The sequence below is a fragment of the Odontesthes bonariensis genome, chromosome 21 (assembly GCF_027942865.1).
Source record: "Odontesthes bonariensis isolate fOdoBon6 chromosome 21, fOdoBon6.hap1, whole genome shotgun sequence".
Classification (NCBI taxonomy): domain Eukaryota; kingdom Metazoa; phylum Chordata; class Actinopteri; order Atheriniformes; family Atherinopsidae; genus Odontesthes; species Odontesthes bonariensis.
Window position 1 is genome coordinate 22965200 of NC_134526.1, and position 21412 is coordinate 22986611.

Here is a 21412-nt window from a genome sequence, read left to right on the forward strand (position 1 = left end):
CTAAACTAAACGTTGTTTATTCCATTACCAAGAACACACAATTGAGTGTGTAAGAGCCTTTTGTTCACTTTCAAAAATGTGAATGGGTAGTCAAGAGAAGGATTGAGGAAGAAGCCTTTTTTCCTCATAAAAATGTGACAAAAACAACTAAAACATTTGCTTTGTTTGTTTGTTTTTGTCAGTAACGGGCTCTTAGCTGTTGACGTCTTAAGGAGGCGACGCTTAACTGTACACTACAAAATGGCGTCTTACTGTCTGACAGCCACCAGAGTCCGGGTAAGAAAAACATTACTTTACTTCCATAGAGCTGCAACTCTGCTGCCGTCGAGGACACGTGTGAAACATATTTTAGTGCCACGTAGTTCAGCCTCCATCACTTCTCGTGGACCCACGGCGGGGAAACGAGGAGCAGAGTGCGTCACCGACGCTGTCGCCGGGTCACAAAATCTCGGTTTGACTCCTGAAAGCGACACATTGTAACGGCCACGTCCGACCTGACAGCGAGCAAAAAAATTTAAAACCGTTTTTTTTTTTTTTTTTTTTTTTTTAAACGCCAGTTTTCAACATTAGAAACGCCAGTCAGAACTAGCGAAGCGGTGGCTGTAACCGGGCCTCGGTAAGCTGGTGTTTGCAAGGTGATTACAAGGTTGCGGGTGTTATTTTATTGCGCACTTGATGAGAGTTCACTCCTGACGGCCAAACTGACACACAACGTCCTCTCTGCTTGGTAGCGGATCACAGAACACAATAAGAAATTAATTTTAAATGCTATAGGGATAGATATAAGTGAGGTCTCAGATAAGCTTCTGTTATACGCACATGAATGTGACTTTGCTCCCATAAATGTTCTATTAGAAGATTGGGGGGGGACACAATCACGACATTCACTACGTCGTGGCATAGAAAGGGTGAACACGTGCCTCAGGTTAGGTTCTGTTTTTCTTAATGCTGCGTCACTGGTTCGTGAATAAACATAGATGTTAGTGTTATGATATGAGAGGCATCATCCATAGATGGCACCCATCAAGGCAGCTGAATGGCAAATATCATCAACTCGTTAAAGTCATCACCAGACACAGTTCAGTTTTGGTAATAACAAAAATCTTTTTGCTCTTGTTTATTTTGACCGTGCCACTAACGTTTCACAACAGTAAGAAAACTCCCAAGGAATTCTGAGCATTATACGCTCCAATCTCTTTACCAAGTTGGACTATTGTATTTTGGTCCATTATATAAAATAGATAAGATTAGATTAGATTAGATTATGCGATAGTGTGGCCTCTGTGTGCATAAACTGTGAATTCAGGCAGATATTTTACTATGAACTGAATAGATTCCCTTTTTTTTGGCTTCACATTGGTAAAGGCTGATGGTCAGGTGGCAGAAGCCAAGATTTGTTTGGAGTTCTGAGCCAACAGCCTGTAAGAAACTTTCCAACTGGTGATTCGTTATTAAAAGCTGTCCTTTTTTTGTGATACACGGTCCACTCTTAATGTGTATATATACCATCTGGTATAGTTTTATAGTATTCATTCAATCACAGAAGAATATAGTGCTTAAAAAAACATGTTGTCTGAGAATGTTTAATCCACTCAGTGCTATCAGACTGCCCGTGGTCCAGTTGGTGAGGCTAACCCCATCAGTATGAGCCGTGGGAACTTTCACCCAGTTTTCTCCCACAGCACAGTGACATTTTCTCTGAGCTTCACACTGATGAATGCAAATCAAGCAAGTAAACTGCTTCAAAAGTGTCCCTGGTGTGTCATTGCCATGACCTATTTATATTTAGACGTCCAGTGTATCGCCGTACTCTGCTGGTTGTGACAGAAGACATCAACAAATAAGAAAAACCTTTAAAACATGCAGTAGGGTCCTCCATAACTGTCATGATATTCAGGCAAACGTTGTGCTTCTGAGAGTGGTTTGATGCATTGTTTGCATGCAATTCATGCCATTCTTTTCGAGATCCAATTCCAATCTTGCATAGATTGCCAGTAAGGTTGAAGACTCTTTTTGTGAAGATTCTTTCTCCATTTTACTGGTTCAGCTGCCCGTGAAAGACAAGTTTGAACCCACTCACCTTCTTTCACATATTCCCTATCCTTCATATATTAACTGCCCCTCCTTCCCCCGCTTCTTAAAACTTTATATGTTGGTCCTCAACAGTACAATAAAACCTTAGCTATTGGTTTAATTTCTCGGAATAATAGTCTGCTTTTCCTCGTCTAGCTTGCCCTTGGAACCGGAGCAAGACGGTTCCATGTTTCCACAGTCTTCAGCGCCAAGGCCAAGGTGGCCATGAGCCGCTTTGAGCCGGGCTCCAGCATTAATTATGAGAAGCTTCACAAGAACATCAACATCGTACGCAGGAGGTCAGCAGCTGCCCTTCATGGAAATACTCAAACAGAGTCCTTGTTGGTTCTAGTTTGGCTCACGAGGGATGGTTGATGTTTATTACAGCCGTGTGGTTAATCATGTGACATTTACAGTGTTGAGTTGTCAGAGGTGACCTGTTGGCACCAGAGGTAACATTGGATGACCCGTTGTCTCCCTCTTTTTCAACTCACCTTATTGGTGGCTGTTAAATTACTACTAAAGAGACAATTGGAGTGATGATGATCATTACAGACAAAGCAAGTGTGACACGATCCATCAGACTCTGAAAACAGGTGTATAGATAATTGAAATTAGACCTTTCAGACAGATCAAATAGTGAGAGGAGAGATGATGTTAAAGGGTAAAATTGACATACAAATAAAGCAAAACATTAATCCAGTCTTATGTTAAAGGAGAATTCCGGCCATTTAACAAACATATCCCATCTGTTGGAGACCCAGGGAAGTTTGCCAAAGGGAAAACCGCGAGAAATTTTCATGCCCACTGCTCAAAGTTGTCCAATTGCGCTGATTTCCATGAAAGCGGGCTCTATCGGGCAAGCTTTTAACCTTTCCTGAGGCTCTTAACGTGTATCAAAATACTTTTGACCGAATTGGCCGTGGTGTCAGTAGCAATACAATTCAACCCAGGGGCTAACCATACCATTAGCTAGCACAGACATGATACATTTTGAGATTTCAAAAACAGCGCACCTACCTCTCTAAGCTTCCGTGTTCCACAGGCGTGCGCACAAATTAATCGCCGAAGTCATACACTATAGTATAGTGTATATATTATATATATATATATATATATGTGTGTGTATATATATATATATATATATATATATATATATATAGTATGGTATATATATATAGTATTCCAAAATTGTCTTTTTGTCCACCAAAAACAACCCTGGGGAACCGAACTACACATTGCCATGTTTGTTATTGTTTCCTATCGAACAACTGACTCGTTTCAACACCCATTTTCGCCGTGATTTCATGACGTGTCACATGACTGCTCGAAGGAGCGCACCTTCACCCATTATTCATGTCCAAATGTATCATGTCTGTGCTAGCTAATGGTATGGTTAGCCCCTGGGTTGAATTGTATTGCTACTGACACCACGGCCAATTCGGTCAAAAGTATTTTGATACACGTTAAGAGCCTCAGGAAAGGTTAAAAGCTTGCCCGATAGAGCCCGCTTTGTGGGTCTCCAACAGATGTGATATGTTTGTTAAATGGCCGGAATTCTCCTTTAAGTATTCGCCAACTCCATGACAGGAAAAACCTGCAGTTTCTGCTTAAAAAACCCCCCAGCCAATAACATTCCCACCAAACATGTTCAATAATCCACCCCACCAGGCTCAACAGGCCTCTTACTCTGTCGGAGAAGATTGTATACGGTCACCTGGATGATCCAGTGGGGCAGGAAATCGACCGTGGCCGCACTTATCTGCGCCTGCGTCCGGACCGCGTGGCCATGCAGGACGCCACAGCCCAGATGGCCATGCTTCAGTTCATTAGCAGTGGCCTGCCCACGGTGGCTGTTCCCTCCACCATCCACTGCGATCACCTGATCGAGGCTCAGATCGGAGGAGCTGAGGACCTGCAGAGAGCAAAGGTGAGGAGAGACGGAGGGATCGTAGACGGATAAGTGTGTGCCAAACTGTTTGTTCACAATGAGATTCACACACACACACACACACACACACAGGGGATCAACACACAACAAACAATGGATGACACTTCACTGGTTTGTTTACTTGGGACATACCAGTCTCAAAAGCATGCTCTAGTTTTTGGCTCAGGCTGTCATGAGAATGAGTCAGTGAATGCAACACAAAATGTCTGTTTGATTTAAATGGCTACACAGTGCAATTATATTTGAACGCACTGTACCAAACACTTTAACACAATTTAACTGGCACGTTGGAAAAAAACCCTCAAATTATTGTGTTAGTCAGACCAAATCCAGACATTTAAAGTGCATGTAAACTAGCTAGTCCAACTAAAACCATATGAAATCAAGTTTCTCGAAACCGGACTAACACATCTTGATAATGCAGTTTAGGAACAAATCCCTCCTTCATGTGTACGCTCAGCTAGACTCAAATGAGCCTATTGACACTCTGTTCATGGTCCAAAGTTCCATCTTTTTGCATCTTTTTGTAAAAAACGTAAACAAACCCCCTCTGCATTTACTTTGAACACAGGAAGTGAACCAGGAAGTGTACAACTTTCTTGCAACAGCTGCTGCAAAATATGGAGTTGGTTTCTGGAAACCAGGCTCGGGGATCATCCACCAGGTACACCGATTACTAATCTACAACGATGCTTTAAGTGCCTTTTTCTAGTCTCGATAAATGTGTTTTGCTTTCTTTTAACATGTAACTATGACTTGACTTTTTTTTTTATTGAAAATAATGGTTTATTCATCATTTGTGCATTTGCTCTGTAGAAGATGGAGAGGATAGAAGAAATTTGTAATTTAAAGTAGCACGTTTTAATGTAAACCTTTCAGGTCATATCTGAAGATGCTCTTGGATAAATTGATGAATGTTTTTGAACAGCAGTAACGAAATGTCCATGTGCAGATTAACTGCAAATTTCTCCATCTTTTGGCAGATCATCCTAGAGAATTATGCCTATCCCGGAGTGATGCTGATTGGCACTGACTCCCACACTCCTAATGGCGGTGGCTTGGGTTCCATCTGCATTGGAGTAGGCGGAGCTGACGCTGTGGATGTCATGGCTGGAATCCCGTGGGAACTCAAGTGCCCCAAAGTGAGTTTCTGGCACCATCTGACACCTTGTATATTCATTGGAATGTTATTAAATCAGGCCTTTTCTTCTGAATTTTTAACCATCGATCCCCACGAAGATGTTTGCTTAAGCCTGCGCATTTTCCCTCAGGTGATAGGAGTGAGACTGACGGGAAGCCTGTCCGGCTGGACCTCCCCGAAAGATGTCATTCTGAAGGTGGCCGGCATCCTGACTGTGAAAGGTGGAACAGGGGCCATCGTGGAGTATCATGGACCTGGAGTGGACTCCATCTCCTGCACTGGTAAGAAATAGATGCAGATGCGCAGATTTGACAATCACAGAAAGAGAAGAACATTAATAATAGGCTCCTAAAACATATTTAGACTGTGAATTTACTTTAATCCTTAAAATGGCATATTTTTAGGAATGGCCACTATCTGTAACATGGGTGCTGAGATCGGAGCCACTACATCTGTTTTCCCCTACAACCACCGCATGAGGACGTACATGAAGAAAACTGGCCGTGGAGGTCAGTTTTCTTATTGTTTTTCTCTGTACTTTCAGTCTCCATGAGTAAAGGGGGCAGAACCGGAGGCTGCAGTAACAGGACAGCACTTTAAGGATTGCAGTTTCAGGACCCTAATTTTTCGCGATAGCTACTTCGGAGGAGTACAAAGTTGCAAAAGTAAGAAGGAGTTCCGTTGACGCACTGTGAGAGAATGACACCCCCTGTGCTTTAACCCTAACCATTTTGGCATGCTAACAACGTGAAATGGCATGCCAAAAGTTTGAAATAAATCTAACTGACACTGGAAAGCTGAAAGTGGCGTGCTGTTCCAACGCATTGCAACGTGAGATCCTGTTGAAAATGAATGTCCTGAAACCGCAGGCCTGAGACTGCGGCCGTGGTCCTGAAACCGAAGCCTCTGGTGCCACAGAAACCCCCAAATTGGACTCCACACACAGTGTCTTACCTCCAGCTTTTCTTCCTTCCTCAGAGATTGCCACCGTGGCGGATGACTTCAAAGAAGACTTGGTGCCAGATGGAGGCTGTGAATATGACCAAGTCATTGAGATCAACCTGAGCGAAGTGAGTTGAAACGCTTCAGATGCCCAACATTTGCTCTTTGCGATACATTCGCAAAAAGCAAATTAAAATGCAAAGAGATCACGAGGAATCCTTGATTTACCATATTTTGCCTAAGTGTATGTTGTGCATCTTTTTACAGATGTATTCATAGGAAAACGGTGTGAAACATAACAAGTGCCAAAGTCAAACACAACCATGACGTAATCCATCAGCAGATAGTCCAGAGTTTCATGTGTTAGCCAGTTATTATAGCAATTAAAAACACTATTTTTGGAAGCTCTTATTGGTCCCCCCACCCCTGTCATTTATCCCTCTTCCCATAACAGCTGAAGCCCCACATCAACGGACCGTTTACCCCGGACCTGGCCCACCCTGTCTCTGATATCGGGGCCATAGCTAAGAAGAGCGGCTGGCCTCTTGAGGTCAAAGTTGGTCAGTGTGACGCAGCTGTATTATCTTACAGTTTTCAGATTTTTATTGCTTTGTCCAGTGACATTTGATATTCTTTTTTTTTTTCTGTTCCTACTTGCTGTATTATTGACTACACATGACAATCTCGCTTTACAATTCAATCACACTAGTATGCCAAAGTCACCTTGAATGCAACATAATTCCAGTCATTGATGGAATGACCACAAGCAGGACAAGCAAGACATTTTTGCGTCTCCTCTTCAACAAAACTTGTCTGGTGTTATATGCCAGTTATGATATTAAAACTTGATTAGTACCCTATTTTTTTGTTCTCTTATTGCAAACATACAAACAGGTCTGATCGGCAGCTGCACCAACTCGAGCTACGAGGACATGGGCCGAGCGGCCTCTCTGGCCAAGCAGGCTCTGGATAAAGGCCTGAAGTGCAAGGCCCAATTCACAGTTACACCTGGTTCTGAACAGATCCGTGCCACTATCGAGAGGGATGGATATGTGAGTCAGAAACCCACTAACCTAGATGGAAAGTTCAGCTCATTGAGCAACCTTAGCGGTTTGTCTTTTTAAGACTCAATTGTGTTTGTGTGAAATTGGAAGGAAATTGTCTTTTCACGCTCATTTTGTCCATTTGTCAGGCCAAGATCCTGAGCGATGTTGGAGGAATCGTCCTTGCTAACGCTTGCGGCCCCTGTATCGGACAGTGGGACAGGTATGCGCCTCATTTGTAAGACCTGATTTCTAGTATGTAACTCTCTGGAAGCAAATCCGTGAAATATGATTGTGGAATCTGCCACACAAATTGACTTTCATGTATATGAAAACCTGCCCCGGACCAAAGGGAAGCATAGTTGCAAAATATAAAAAAGATTCAAAACCAACTGGATTTCCATTAAAAGTACTGAGAAAAGCCGTGACTCATAGGATGAGTACGTTTCTTCTTATACTGCATCTGGATGTCTCACTCTGACATATTCCCATCTTGATCATGTGATTGGAGCTAAAAAAACGACAGGCTTCGGTTGGAGCAATGCAACAGCGTAGGCTTGAATGGATGAATAAAGTCACTCAATCTGCTGAATATGTCGCATGCCAAGCCGTGCATTAAGCAGCAGTTTATAGCTGGTATATATTTTTCTCTGTTGCACATTTAATCTTGGGGAAACCAATAAATGGCAGAATTAACCTCGGACATTCTGACAGATCCGCATCGATTTAAGTTGATGCCGCCTCCTGATGGAAACATTCATTAAACCTTTGTTAAAGAGATGCGCTCTTCTCTCTCCATTCATCATAACATCTAGCCGTATTTTGCACCAGTTTTTGGAAAATATCCAGACCCACTCATATGCTGGCATTCAAAATACGACTCCTCCTATAGATGCGTATAAATATGATATAAAGTATGTATTTTTTTTTAACACAGTAGCAGCTGTAGCATCTATCAGTTGCCAAAATGATGCCTGCTCAAACGGTAGATACCATTTAAGCTGATCAACTTGAAACAAGCTGAGCACACATGTTTCCAGAAGATTGAACCTTTTTGGCCTAAAACCACATTTAATGGCTATTGAATGGATATTTATTGTGGATATTGTAGCCACTGTAGCCACTTCTTGCAGGGATTCAGATTTAGGCTCTTGTGAAGTGCACTTGTGCATTAACACGCGTCACGTTCCCATCATCCTCCTTGTTTTGACTTCGTAGGAAGGACGTGAAAAAAGGAGAGAAGAACACCATTGTCACGTCCTTCAACAGGAACTTCACAGCCAGGAATGATGCTAACCCAGCTACTCACGCGTTCGTCACCTCTCCTGAGGTCAGAGAGACCGAGGACACCCACACACTCTTTCTCTCCTCACGTTTATGTCCTAAACAAGTTTTACAATTTCTGTTGGCCCGTTGTGTGATTTGATGCAGATTGTTACTGCTTTGGCTCTCGCCGGGACTCTCAGCTTCAACCCTGAGACCGACTACCTGACTGCTCCCAGTGGAGAGAAGTTTAAGCTGGAGCCACCCTCCGGTGACGAGCTCCCCTCCAGAGACTTTGACCCGGGCCAGGACACCTACCAGCATCCCCCTGCAGAAAACAGCTCAGTCAGGGTAAAGTCTATCTTTGGATACACTTCCCAGAAAGCAGCACAGCGCTCATAAAACTGTTGATGTGGAGGTTCTGCTGACATCTCGTGTCTTACCCTGCTGTGGTGCCGTACAGGTAAACGTAAGCCCCTCCAGTAACCGTCTGCAGCTGTTGGAGCCCTTTGACAAGTGGCATGGAAAAGACCTGGAGGGCATGAGGATCCTCATCAAGGTGAGCAAGAAAGTCATTTTTTAAGTCATTGTCAGGCCAGGCTGCTCATACCTGAGAGCAAAAAAAAAAAAAGGCTCTCTTCGTCTCTTTTTGTTTGCTGTGAGTTTGTTGACACTCTACATGCCATGTGCACCAGCTGTGAGCTTTACGGCGGCCACAGAGCTGTCCCATTTAATTAGATCCATTTGGCAAAATGGCACGTTAAACTGCGAGGAAGTTGTGCACGGAGGAGAGCTAATGATCCTTGCTGCTATTGTTTGCGCTTGATCCCATGTGTAATGCAGCTTATGAATTGTGGTTGTTTCGGGGGGCAGGTGACCCAAATTTTCATTCGATTAGACCTGTCCTGATTTATATGTGCAGCAATTAGTTCAGAAGATGGATGTGTTGTTAGCTCTTAGTGAGACTGAGTCTTGCTGCAGTATTAACTGTCCCATTTAAAGAAAGACCCCTCCGAGTCAGGCAACACTCTTGTAAGCTGCCTCTTGGTCAGTATGAGTTGGAGAAGCACGGACAGTGATAGTGCCCCTCATGTCTGGGCAGGACAGTGATTAAGGGTGATTTTATTGTTTCATTTCCTCCCCTGCTCCCCCATTTTGCACTAAACCTGCTAGCAATGGCTGCTAAAATGGCTAATATTTGCCATCTAGCTTTTCAAAAACAAAGGCATCTAGTACATGTGTGCCGTTTCTTATCCGTGTACAGGTGAAGGGAAAGTGCACCACTGACCACATCAGTGCTGCCGGGCCCTGGCTGAAATTCCGCGGTCACCTGGACAACATCTCCAACAATCTGCTGATCGGCGCCGTCAACATTGAGAACAACGCCGTGAATAAGGTGAAGAACCTGCTGACGGGAGAGTACGGGGGTGTGCCAGACGTGGCCCGCTTCTACAAGGTGAGATTGCCGGGGGACGGATTTAAATGGTGCGCATGCAGATGTGTTGCAAACACATGTGGTAATTGTTGGCTTTGGATCACTTGAGCCACTGATTTGAAACTGATGATGATTATATAGTTGTTCAACCACAATGAAAGTGAGCTTTCCCAATTAATTATTCAACAGATATGTCAAAAGAGGTAATATTGCTCTGAAATGCTAAGCACACTGTTGGCCAAAGAAACTAAAAATAACTTCTTCTGGGTATTTTGCTTGATTGTTAACCAGTGTTTGACAGGTTGCTGACATTATTGAATGCTCTCCCATGTGTGTTTAAAATCCCCTGACGGTAGTTCTTTTTTTCTTTTCCCCTCTGGACTTCAAGTACAGAGTCGGTTTAAACTGTTGCTTGATCTTTTTCAATTTTCTAAACCAGGCCAACGGCGTGAACTGGGTGGTGGTTGGAGATGAGAACTATGGAGAAGGATCCAGTCGAGAGCACGCTGCCCTGGAGCCAAGACACCTGGGAGGGCGCGCCATCATCGTCAAAAGCTTTGCCAGAATCCACGGTCAGTCACATGACTCGTGAAATTTCGATGTGCTCGTACTCGTGAACCGGACCTTTCGTTTCTGCGGCGCAGATGGGGGATAACTTCATGCCTGCCTGACAGGCATAAAGACCCATTTCAAGTATTAATCAGTATCTTTTCCTCTTATTTCTCCACCTTTTCTCATCGCCACAGAGACTAATCTGAAGAAACAGGGCCTGCTGCCTCTGACTTTTGCTGACCCCAGCGACTACGACAAAATTCGCCCTGATGATAAGATTTCAATCACTGGCCTGAAGTCCTTCGCCCCCGGCACGGTGAGCAGAAGTCTGCACCAATGAAACATGAATCCGAAGAACAGCCGAGCTTTCTCCGCATTATGTCGACACGTGTCGTTTTCCGCCTCCTCCAGGTGGTGACAGCGGTGATCGAGCACAGCGATGGAAGCCAGGAGTCCATCTCTCTGAACCACACCTTTAATGAGACACAGATCGAATGGTTTAAGGCAGGCTCTGCCCTCAACAGGATGAAGGAGCTACAGTAATTGACGAAGAAGTCGGCGGCGGGGCGTGGGGAGAGGGAGGGGGGGTTCCATCGTGGGGTCTTGATTTGGTTTCAGATGGAGAGGAACGTGGACCACAAGGAGGGAGAGACGACGTGAACAGTGGAGGAGGAAATTAAGGAGGCGCACACACAAACACACACAAGGTCGCTGTACAGATGAAAAGCGCACACGCACACACGCACGAGCACTTACATGCAGAGACGGGATTACTGTGAAAGCTCCCGGTTACACAAACGCACTCAAGCAAACGCACATAACTGAAGCTTAGCAGTGTGTGCCTCTGTCGTCATCAGCAGTTTAAAATCAGATTGGTTGTGCTTGTTTGCCTTTTGCAGCGTCCACTTGACCCTTTCACACGCAGATGCTCATCCGCTCCAGCAATTGAGGCGCTATTTTATTACTTGTGTGAGACACTGGCATCACTACTGTATTATCTCTGAAACTCTGAACAGAAGAAATTCAGCATTATCTAAATGATTTCTTTTTTTTTTTTTTTTGCAATATACAGACCGGATTTGGACTCTAGAATAAAGCTAGAAACTGATTTGTACAAAACATATTAAGCTTTAGTGTATTTGACTGCAAAATACAATCCAAAATTATTCATGTTCTCCTGTACCTCATCGCCACATATTTAATGTTCTACTCAAACTGCTAAATAAGCTGAGTTTTATGACTACTTAAAGGACTTTTCACCTGGAAAGTCTAAAGATCCTTGACTAATTGTCCTTTCCTGGTGACATTACTGACTTGGACAAATATTTCTCGGTCAGTCGGCACGGTTACAGCTCAACTAATTGGACCACCACCCTTTTCCCAATATACATGCACGGGGCAGTGATCGGGTTATCGAAGCACGTCTAACGTCGCCAAACTTTGGACTGTGTGAGTAGACATTTAAGACATTCTGCAGCTTCTATCCTTCTCTGTGGGAGATCATATTACATGTTAGTACCAAATTCACTGCAGAAACATTGTCTTTAAGTGACTTGAATGGTAATTTTGCCGGTTATGAAATCAGGACTTTCTTAGGGCAGAGCGACCGTCTGGAAATGCTTTAAGTGACTGTGAGTTTTCAGTCACAGTTTCTGTTGACCAAAGAAACAGAAAAACATGTGAACGAGAGCAGGTTCATTGGGATTTGAACCGTTTTGATAAACACTTCCACTGTACCGAGTGATTCCACCACCAACCGCACTATCTTGGTGTCGCAGTCTGGTTTTTTTTAGAGGCTCCATTTTGTACGGGTTTGATCAGACTAAGGCAATAATTCAAATCTTTCTCGTGTCATTTAAACATGCTGTCTGTTGATGGCACCACACTGTAAACAAGAACAGACCCCAAACCTCCATCGTGGCTGAATAAAAATATCCTTGATCCAGATCCAGATCTGGATCGACATTAAAAAAGTTAATTGCTTCTAAGTTGGGCCATGCCCCACCTCGGTAAACTGTCATGCAAATCTGTCTGTAGCTTCTTCGAGTAATCCTATTCCAAAAGCAAACTAACTTGAACCAATCATATAACATCCCTTGCAAAAGTAACTACTGGTCTCAATTACTTACTGAGAGCAATATTGCTGAAATCCCATCAGTCTCTGCGCCTTCATCGGCAGCTCACCCCGCTCTCACTCAGTCTAAAAGCTTTTGTTTTACATGTGCTTTTCATTCAGAGCATACCCACGTCTACACACTCTCTGAGACCTTTCCCATGCTCACTTTGCGCTATCTCACTACACGATGCATCACTCCACTGTGTAAAAACAGACATATGTGGTCCCCCGGACTGGGACAGTGGACCAGAACTCGAGAATGTTGCAGGTACCAAACATTTGTATTCGTCCGTCCCTGTTCGCTTATGCTGTCTCTCCTTTTGTTTTGACTAAGTTGATTAATTCAGTCCAGTAAGACGGCTTTGTTTGATGAAATGGGCAGGTTACGTCGCCGTGGGCTCTGTGCCCACAGGAAAAAGCAGTAATGTATCGAATGAATGCTACACTTCCGGCATGTAGTCGATGATCTCTTATGTTTAAATCCCCTGGAGCTTCACAGATCAGTCAGCTGTCCATTTCAGACTTTTTTTTTTTCATTGTTTTTTTTTTTTCCAGTTTTTCAGTTCGTCCCTTGTTTCATCCGAACCTGCCAGTTTGTGAATTTTCCTCATTTGGATGTGATGGGAGATGGCTGTGTTTGTCTTTGAAATGAATTGAATTGAATTGAATGTTTTGTCCGGGTTGAGGTCTGGTCCTCCACGCCGTCAGAAGGCCTTCTCTCTTCTTACGCAAACTAACGCACAATCTGGTGTCCAGACGGACGCCTGTACACTAGAACTTTCTCGAGTTAGGAAAGTAGATTTAGGTGTGCTTTGGCCTACATTATTTGTCCTCTGCACACGTTTTACTCTTCGACGCACAAGCGACTGTAAGCGACTGACGCACAAGCATTCAGACTGTAGGAAGACCATTGAACTTTTGTATGAGCTTGCTTTGTGTACAAAGCGTGAGCCACTGAACCAGTGTTTTTTTTTTTTAGCATGTTTCTGTGGGATGTTGGAGGTGATTTCTGCTGTTTAAAATGGGAACACTCTTGGTCCTCTGTGATTAATTATCCCCACTATGCAGAAAAACTCTGTAGATTCACCATGCCCTCGTTCTGCCGTTGGAGAGTTAAAAATCAGTTCCCAAAGCTGATTTAGGACCTGTTTGTAAATGATGATGTACAGTTGCATTTTGTCTAAGAGAGTATACATAAGTAAAAAAATGATGATGTATAGATATATGAATAAATACCTTTCAGAATTTTATATATATATATATATATATATATAAATAATGAGAGCGATGCAAGTTGTATGCTGTCTGTCTAAATGATGGCGTTGAACTAATATTGAGTTGTAAAGGAATTGTTATTTTTCAGAAGGCGGTCCGCGATAGCTTTGTGAATTGTCTTGATTTTCTGCTCTGCTGAAATAGTTGAGTTGACTGGAAAGTGCACTAGCCCAACTTTAAGGACCTTTGATGTAACTGACTCATCCTCCACTGCTCAAATGCCACAAAAAGTGGGACGTGTTCAGATTATAATGGTTCTCTTTTTTATTTTTTCTTCTTTTCTTTCCAAACACGTCACATGAGATTGAAATCATCCTTCTAATCACAGTTATTTGATCATGTGCAGGTTCTGCTTTTCTCCCACGCACCAGGATCAGTTCTCCTCTTAAATGTGGATTAACACGATCGTCCTCTCTGTTTGCCCGCTGCACAATGTGAAACACCTGGTACCTGCAGTGATGAAAGATGATGCTTTATTGTTCATTGGTTCAGGCTTCTTTTTTTTTTGTTTGTTTGTTTCAAGGCACATCTGCAAAATGATAAGTCAAACCGTGATTCTTGTGACAGCTTCGTGTTATTTTTGCAGTCAGGTGGGCTCTGTTTGGTCAGGCTCCAACTTGTGTGCTTTGAAATGAATTCTGCTACTTAGATCATTTGTTCAGCTGCACTAAATGAAAATGGAACATGAACAGCTGTTATTTCATAGTGATGATTGTCCTCACTCTCCTGTTTTAGTATTAAACAGCAGCCTGCTGTTTTATAGCTTCAAAAGTGTCACTATCTTGATATTTACTATATGAATAATAAAGAAGGAAGTTCTGAAGTGAAGTTGTTTTGTGATTTCTTTTGATTGTGTGGATAAGGTGATTACACCTGCTGAATTGTGTCACCTGAGGAATAATTTTACCGCAATCAGTTAAAAAGAAAAGTTGCTGTTAGATCTGTTTAGCCCTTCGTTTACTGGTCAAACTAAACAGCGTGGCTAATGGAAAAAAAAGTAGATATTTATATTATATATATCAATATTTAAATTCTAACTTATTGTCTCAAAATTTGATTTAGTGTCTCAAAATTTAAGGGCAGTAACTCTCAACTTAAATTCCAAGAGTTTACATGTTTTTGTAACTTGGGTGAAAAGTTAAAAAATACATGTACTAAAGGAAAACTTTACGCACAACTTTACGTATGTAAAAGACACGTGACATTTGGCCAACTTTATGAAAATGTTACACAGATCCAACTACGGCGTATTGTGGTGTAACAGTATCGAAAAGCAGACTGTGATTTAAAAAAGATGAAATAAAATTATCCGTTTAAAATGCGTACTATGCCTTTAAATTTTGCGACATGTCGCAAAAGAGTTGCTGTTGCAAATCGTCACGCGGGGACGTTATGGGAACCTCCGTTGCGGTTACAGGTAATATTTGTTGGATTTCGGCTGCCATAGACATAATATACGTATAATATGTCTATGTCAGCCGCACTGTGACCCGTTCTTCTTCTTCTTCTTTTTGTTGTTGTTTTGTTTTTGAGAAGAAGAACTTAAAATGCTGAGCGGTTAAACTTTCGGGCCCTTCTCTTTTCACACTGGCAGCTCGGCGTGCGTGTGTTTCTGTGTGCGAATGAGTGAGTCGGCGCCCACGGTGTGCAGCGTGCATCATGTTCGTGTTGGTGGAGATGGTCGACACTGTCCGGATCCCTCCGTGGAACTTCCAGAGACAACTGAACGACGCCATAGCGGAGGAGCTCAACAAGAAGCTGGCCAATAAGGCGAGTGACACGGGTCAGCTGGCTCTGGGGCCAGACTGGGCCCAAGCTCGTCTGCACGTGAGTGCACGGTCCTATGTGGCGTGCAAAACGACAACAAACAAGTCAGTTTTAGAATGATAACTTTGACTTAATCTGATGATCTAAGTGAAATGCCTTTAGCAATCGGATTAAAGGTTTCAGTCATCCAGTGAAACATTTCTTTAGGTTCAGTTGAACCTGCTGGGATTTGGTCTCATAAGCAGTGGTTTTAAATGTAAAATGTAATGCAGTAAGGCAGCCTTTGTACGGTCCTTTCACTGTTTCCAATATTTGACCATGTGTGACAATGCTTTAAAAGCGCATATTACACCCTCCACGTTTTGGTTTAGAAAATGCTCTCAGGACCTCCTCACAGAAGGACATGGATGTTGCGTGTACAGCTGACAGAAGTGACAGTATTTAAACAAAAATAAAAATGACTCGTGACTCAAATGCATCATCAAACCCATTTCCATTGCTGGTCGAACGATCATTAAATGTGTTTGTGACAAAAAAAAAAGTCATAATGACAAAGATTAATTTCTATGCAGTAATACTTTGAAAGTCCTTAAAGGGGAACTCCGGGGCATTTGAAGCGCGTTTCCATTGCTAGAGGTTGTCAAATACTGATAGTAGGACACAGAGAGGTGCAAATCTGCGCTCCCTGTGTGGAGATAGCGCTGTTTGGGCAGCATGTCATGCGAGGCTAATACGTGGTGGCTAAGGGGCAACTGCTAACCCTTCCACGTAAAACAACAACTTGCACACTGCAGAAACGTCACACCACTTTATAAACCATCCGACAATAAAGTCACAAGCCTTACCATCAAAACCATATGCATGGTTCTCACATTACTGGCATGGGGACGTTACAAAACAACTTTATAAACAGCATGTAACTCACCGGCTGGTTGTAGGCTCGCGCATGTGAAAGACCAAAAGAGTCAATGGAGCATAATCCCATATACAAAACAATTATCTTTTCTAGAAAAACTGCGTTCAAGTATTTAAAACATTACAACAATACATGCCCAGTAATATTGTTGTAATGTTTTAAATACTTGAACGCAGTTTTTCTAGAGAAGATAATTGTTTTGTATATGTGATTATCGTCCATCGACTCTTTTGGGCTTTCACATGCGCGAGCCTACAACCAGCTGGTGAGTTACATGCTGTTTATAAAGTTGTTTTGTAACGTCCCCATGCCAGTAATGTGAGAACCATGCATATGGTTTTGATGGTAAGGCTTGTGACTTTATTGTCGGATGGTTTATAAAGTGGTGTGACGTTTCTGCAGTGTGCAAGTTGTTGTTTTACGTGGAAGGGTTAGCGCTTGCCCCTTAGCCACCACGTATTAGCCTCGCATGACAGGCTGAGCGGACAGCGCTATCTCCGCACAGGGTGTGCAGATTTGCACCTCTCTGTGTCCTACTATCAGTATTTGACAACCTCTAGCAATGTAAATGCGCTTCAAATGCCCCGGAGTTCCCCTTTAAAGAGAAGTATGTATCGGTCAAGCTCTGCCATGTCTGCTAAACTGTGACCTGCTCCGTTAACCTCAGGTGGTCTACAACGTGGGCCTCTGCATCTGTCTGTATGACATCACTAAACTGGATGACTCCTATATATTCCCGGGAGACGGTGCCTCACACACTAAAGGTATGCTGGTGAAAGTCTTCATGGGTTTTTATCTGCTAGATTTACTGGATCGTGTGCCGTTTTGGCAGATCTTATTTTCAAATTTGTTTAGAAGAATAAAGTCAATTAAACCCTTGATTACTGAAAACCTCTCGCTCAGTCTTTCCTTTTTACATGTTGATTTAAATTTTTTTTCCCAATGAAAAAGGTAAGGAAATACAGAAATTCAAGCAAAAGCCTTTTTTTTTTTTTTTTTTCTCTCCATGCTTTTAATACTCGCATCTCAAGGTGAGAGTTAACAGGCCGTGCTTGAGTTGACTGTGTTCGCCCTTGAGGTCTTTCCCACAGATCCTGATCCTCTCTTTCTTCCCATTGCTGTCAGTTCATTTCAGATATGTCGTTTTCCACCCTTTCCTCGATGAGATCCTCATCGGCAAGATCAAGTACTGCAGTCAGGAGGGAGTTTATGGTAACGTTTCCCTTCCTGTTTGTTTCAGCATGCACCACAAAAGTGTTGGCATGAGCAAAGCTAGCCATGCAACGAATGAGTATTAGCTTCTTCATTTTTATTTTGTTTTGATTAAACATTCAGTTTTAAAAGTGTCGGCGCACTTTCCCGGAGCCGAAGTCGACATTTTTAAATGGCGGAGTGATGCACATCTCTGCTTTTATCTATTGTATTACTACACATGAAGACACTCCAAAATCAAACCGTGATTAAGAACAGGATTTTAGCACATAGCCTGCTCTGTTTGAGTATAACAGAGCTCAAATCTGTTTACATCCATGAAACCTCAAGTAAAATGATATATTTTTGAAACCGTTACTGTAAGTCAGCACCCTGCTCAAATGTAACAGGAGTCTGTAGCCTGACTTCCTCTTTTCTCTTGTTAACATTTCTCAACATGTTCGTTCTCTGATTGAAGCGCAGCAGATCGAATCTGACTCGGTGGCATGTGCATGATGCTGATCTCAGAGCCCACGTTTTAGCTCCATAGCTAAAACTAAAGTTTAATGTTGTGCAGGCTGGCAGGCCCCCTCTTTCCCTTTGCTTCTCTCTCTCTCATGACACTGTTCTCTCTTTTGTACGCCACCTTTTGTCAGTTTCTGTCGTGCTGTCTGTCTGCTGCAGGGAAATCAATGCTCAGTTTTACACGTCTGTAAATACAATGACCCAGCATTCCAAATGATCTCATTTTATTTTAATTTTTTTTCTTTTAAACTTGAAATCATCCCGTAATCCTCTTTAAAACTTAGTTTACAGTTCCATCATTTGTATGCGAGTTGAATGTGAAATGGTTGTAATATGGCGCTATATGTTTTCGTGTGTGCTTTGATTTCTCTGCTTCACAGTGACGATGGGCTTCTTTGACGACATTCTCATTCCACCAGAGTCGCTGCAGCAGCCCGCCAAATTGTATCCTGACCTAACAAATGAGGCGCTCTGCTTCATAACGTTTTGTGCCACATTGCTCTAAAGTTGGCTGTTGCTGTAGTTCAAGCGGTGCCCTCCTTAGCTGCAGCGTCAGTGACGAAGCAGAGCAAGTTTGGCTCTGGGAGTACGAGACAGACGAGGGAGCGCACGACCTCTACATGGACCAAGGAGAGGAGATCCGTTTTCGGGTGACGGATGAAGTCTTTGTGGACACGTCGCCCACGGGTCCGGCCACAGCTGCGTCCGACACGCCGGCCCAACCGGGACAGTCGGCGGCACCGCCAGCGGAGGAGAGCAGGGAGAAGAAAGAGGCGCCGTACACTCTAATCGTAAGAGTCAGACCAACACACGCAAACAGTTGAAAACTGAGAGTTTTTGAAGGTGACGCACACCCCAGTAGCTCTGAGGTTTACCAAAAGATTTGGCTGTGCACCCGGGTATGGGAGCCTCCTTGAAAGTTCCCGTTTTAGACACCAAGCTGACCTTGTTTTTCCTGATGTCATAGGACACAGCTGACCTGGCATGCTGGCAGGTTACCATCTTGATTGCTGAACGTGAAATCAAATTCAGTTCGGTTTTATTTAAATGGTGCCAAATCGCAACAAATGTCATCTCGAGGCACCGACTCAAGCGTTTCTTAAAATGTGGAAATCGTTTCTCCAGTGGAATGAAGAAGGATGCAGCCAACGCATCTCAAGACTGCAGGGAGGTTCGCTCAGCCATCAAAATTCTATTTGATTTCCAACAGAAAACATTTTTTTTTTTTTTTTTTCTCCCTGCAAGATATTAGCTTATCTTGAATTTAATAGCAGGAAAATGTGTTAAAAACGTTGGGGACAGAGACGTGTTTGTTGCCGAGTCATGTGACTATCTGGGAAGCGAGGAGGAAGGTTTGGGAGAAGAATGTTGTCCCGTTCTGGTCTGATACAGAACTCTAGCTGCTCAGCAGCCCTGTGTCGTCTTTGTCGTGCTTTGTGTTTCCTGATTGCTGCAAATGTTTTCAGTTGGTGAAAGGTCTGGACTGCAGGGAGGTCAGTGCAGCACCCGGATTCTTCTGCCACGAAGCCACGCTGTTGTAACAGATGCAGTATGCGGTTTAACATGTTTGGTTTTTTTCCTGAAATATGCCAGGCCTTCCCTGGAAAAGATGTCACCTGGATTGGAGCATATGCTCCTCTAAATCCTACATATACCTTTCAGCATTGAAGGTGGTTTTTCCAGATGTGCAGGTGTAGCTGCACAGTAGAAGAAGCCCCCGCCAGGCCAGAGTCTGCTAAATATCCCGGAAGGTCAAGCGGTGGATTTCGTTTCTTACAAGCGCTTCTCTTTGAAACACCTCAGCTCGGCCTTCGCTGGTCCCTGTTACAGGAGCCGTTATTGTTGCATCGCCTTGCTCGTACGAATGATGATTTTTGTGAACGATCCAACGTCTCGCCGAGCTAATTAAGTTCTGAGACCTTTGTCTCTGGATTAGAGCGTTTGGTTCCAGTTTTTTTTATTCTATACTGTACAAAACAAAAAGAATACGCTGGTCTAACTTTTACGTGTCACTTTACTGTCGAGTCTCGGCGCCGCTTTAAAAGTTAAGTCAGCTTTCAGTGTGTATTTATATAACCGATACAACCAAAGCAGGGATGGTGTAACAAAGCAAAGCTGATAGTTCTGTGCCTTTTAGCCCCTCCGGCTCTCTGATGCCATAAAGGTCAACACTATTGTCAAAGCAGCTCCACATTCCAGTTTTTGCTTTGGCTTGGAAAACTTCACTCATACTTTTTCACTTTTGTTTCAGGGGACCATCTGTGAGCCGGGACTGGGGCTGCTGTCATGGTGGAACAGTTAGCACCGCAGAGGAAGGAAATGAGACTTATTTGGTGTCGATGAGCAGATGGACCATTGCAGCTGATCTGAGACAAGAGGCACGGTTGGCAGAGGATGCCGGAACCCTGTTGTTTTGTTTCCGAAAGAGACGAAGAAGAAGAAGGAGTCAAGCTGCACTCTGAGCCAAGACACTGTCAGCGTAAAAGTAACTGATGTCAAATCTGTCCCGTTGACGTTGGTTGTGGTGCGAGTTCTACGCTCAGCATACCAGCTTCATGTTAACAAGTACAATTAGCTCTTATATGTATTTAATAACAGAATTATGTTTATTTGACATATTTCTCACAAGGGGTTTCCAAAAGCTATGAAGTCATGGATTGTTTGATTGATAAAGCCATTCTTACTTTAGGCAAACATGCGAATGTCACAGATTGATGGCCCAAAGAAGGAGCTCAACTTGTATTTGTCTGAGAGAACATAAGGATCCAAATAACTTGACAATAATGAAGAGATTGCTTTTCTGTGGGAGTCAAAATTTTAAATAAATGAGATATTAACTCGACCCCAGGATCTTGTGAACACAGCAACTGATTATTTATCAGCCTTGTGTTTGTTTTGTTTTTTTTGTTTAAAAAAAAGAATGTTTTTATCTCCACTCTAGTCTGCCAGTATGAAGGCGTTTCGCCTGCAGGAGCAGCTGTGGTCTGTGAATTTGTCATTTAGTGTGATTATAACAAATATATCAGGGGAGATTACCGATCAGCCTTTTAAATCCCACAGTTTTAGGGGGCAGCGAAGGACACAGCCCCTGATGTTTCTAACAGATCTGCACTGTTGGGTGGACTTGTGTGCATCGTGAAAGCAGAAATATAGACTATATGTTTCATGTGACAACTTTGTGGCTTGTTGATCTTTGTCTCGGATGTGAAACTCGAACTAAAA

The 21412-nt window shown here is 43.1% G+C and overlaps 2 protein-coding genes across 2 annotated transcripts; both read left to right on the plus strand.

The window, feature by feature from the left end:
- The first annotated feature begins 210 nt into the window (after nucleotides 1-210).
- LOC142370899 (aconitate hydratase, mitochondrial-like) lies at nucleotides 211-14619 on the plus strand. The gene is made up of 18 exons (XM_075453421.1): nucleotides 211-276; nucleotides 2230-2372; nucleotides 3745-4003; nucleotides 4596-4688; nucleotides 5008-5166; nucleotides 5296-5446; nucleotides 5570-5674; nucleotides 6144-6235; nucleotides 6562-6667; nucleotides 7002-7159; nucleotides 7300-7373; nucleotides 8369-8480; nucleotides 8582-8764; nucleotides 8877-8972; nucleotides 9678-9869; nucleotides 10288-10420; nucleotides 10595-10716; nucleotides 10812-14619. The coding sequence occupies exons 1-18, from the start codon at nucleotides 241-243 to the stop codon at nucleotides 10941-10943; spliced, it is 2346 nt and encodes a 781-aa protein (XP_075309536.1). The 5' UTR covers nucleotides 211-240; the 3' UTR covers nucleotides 10944-14619.
- A 514-nt stretch (nucleotides 14620-15133) lies between these two features.
- Nucleotides 15134-21364, plus strand: polr3h (polymerase (RNA) III (DNA directed) polypeptide H). The gene is made up of 7 exons (XM_075454542.1): nucleotides 15134-15208; nucleotides 15386-15561; nucleotides 17142-17238; nucleotides 17600-17686; nucleotides 18571-18634; nucleotides 18747-18981; nucleotides 20442-21364. The coding sequence occupies exons 2-7, from the start codon at nucleotides 15451-15453 to the stop codon at nucleotides 20490-20492; spliced, it is 645 nt and encodes a 214-aa protein (XP_075310657.1). The 5' UTR covers nucleotides 15134-15208; nucleotides 15386-15450; the 3' UTR covers nucleotides 20493-21364.
- Nucleotides 21365-21412: the final 48 nt, after the last annotated feature.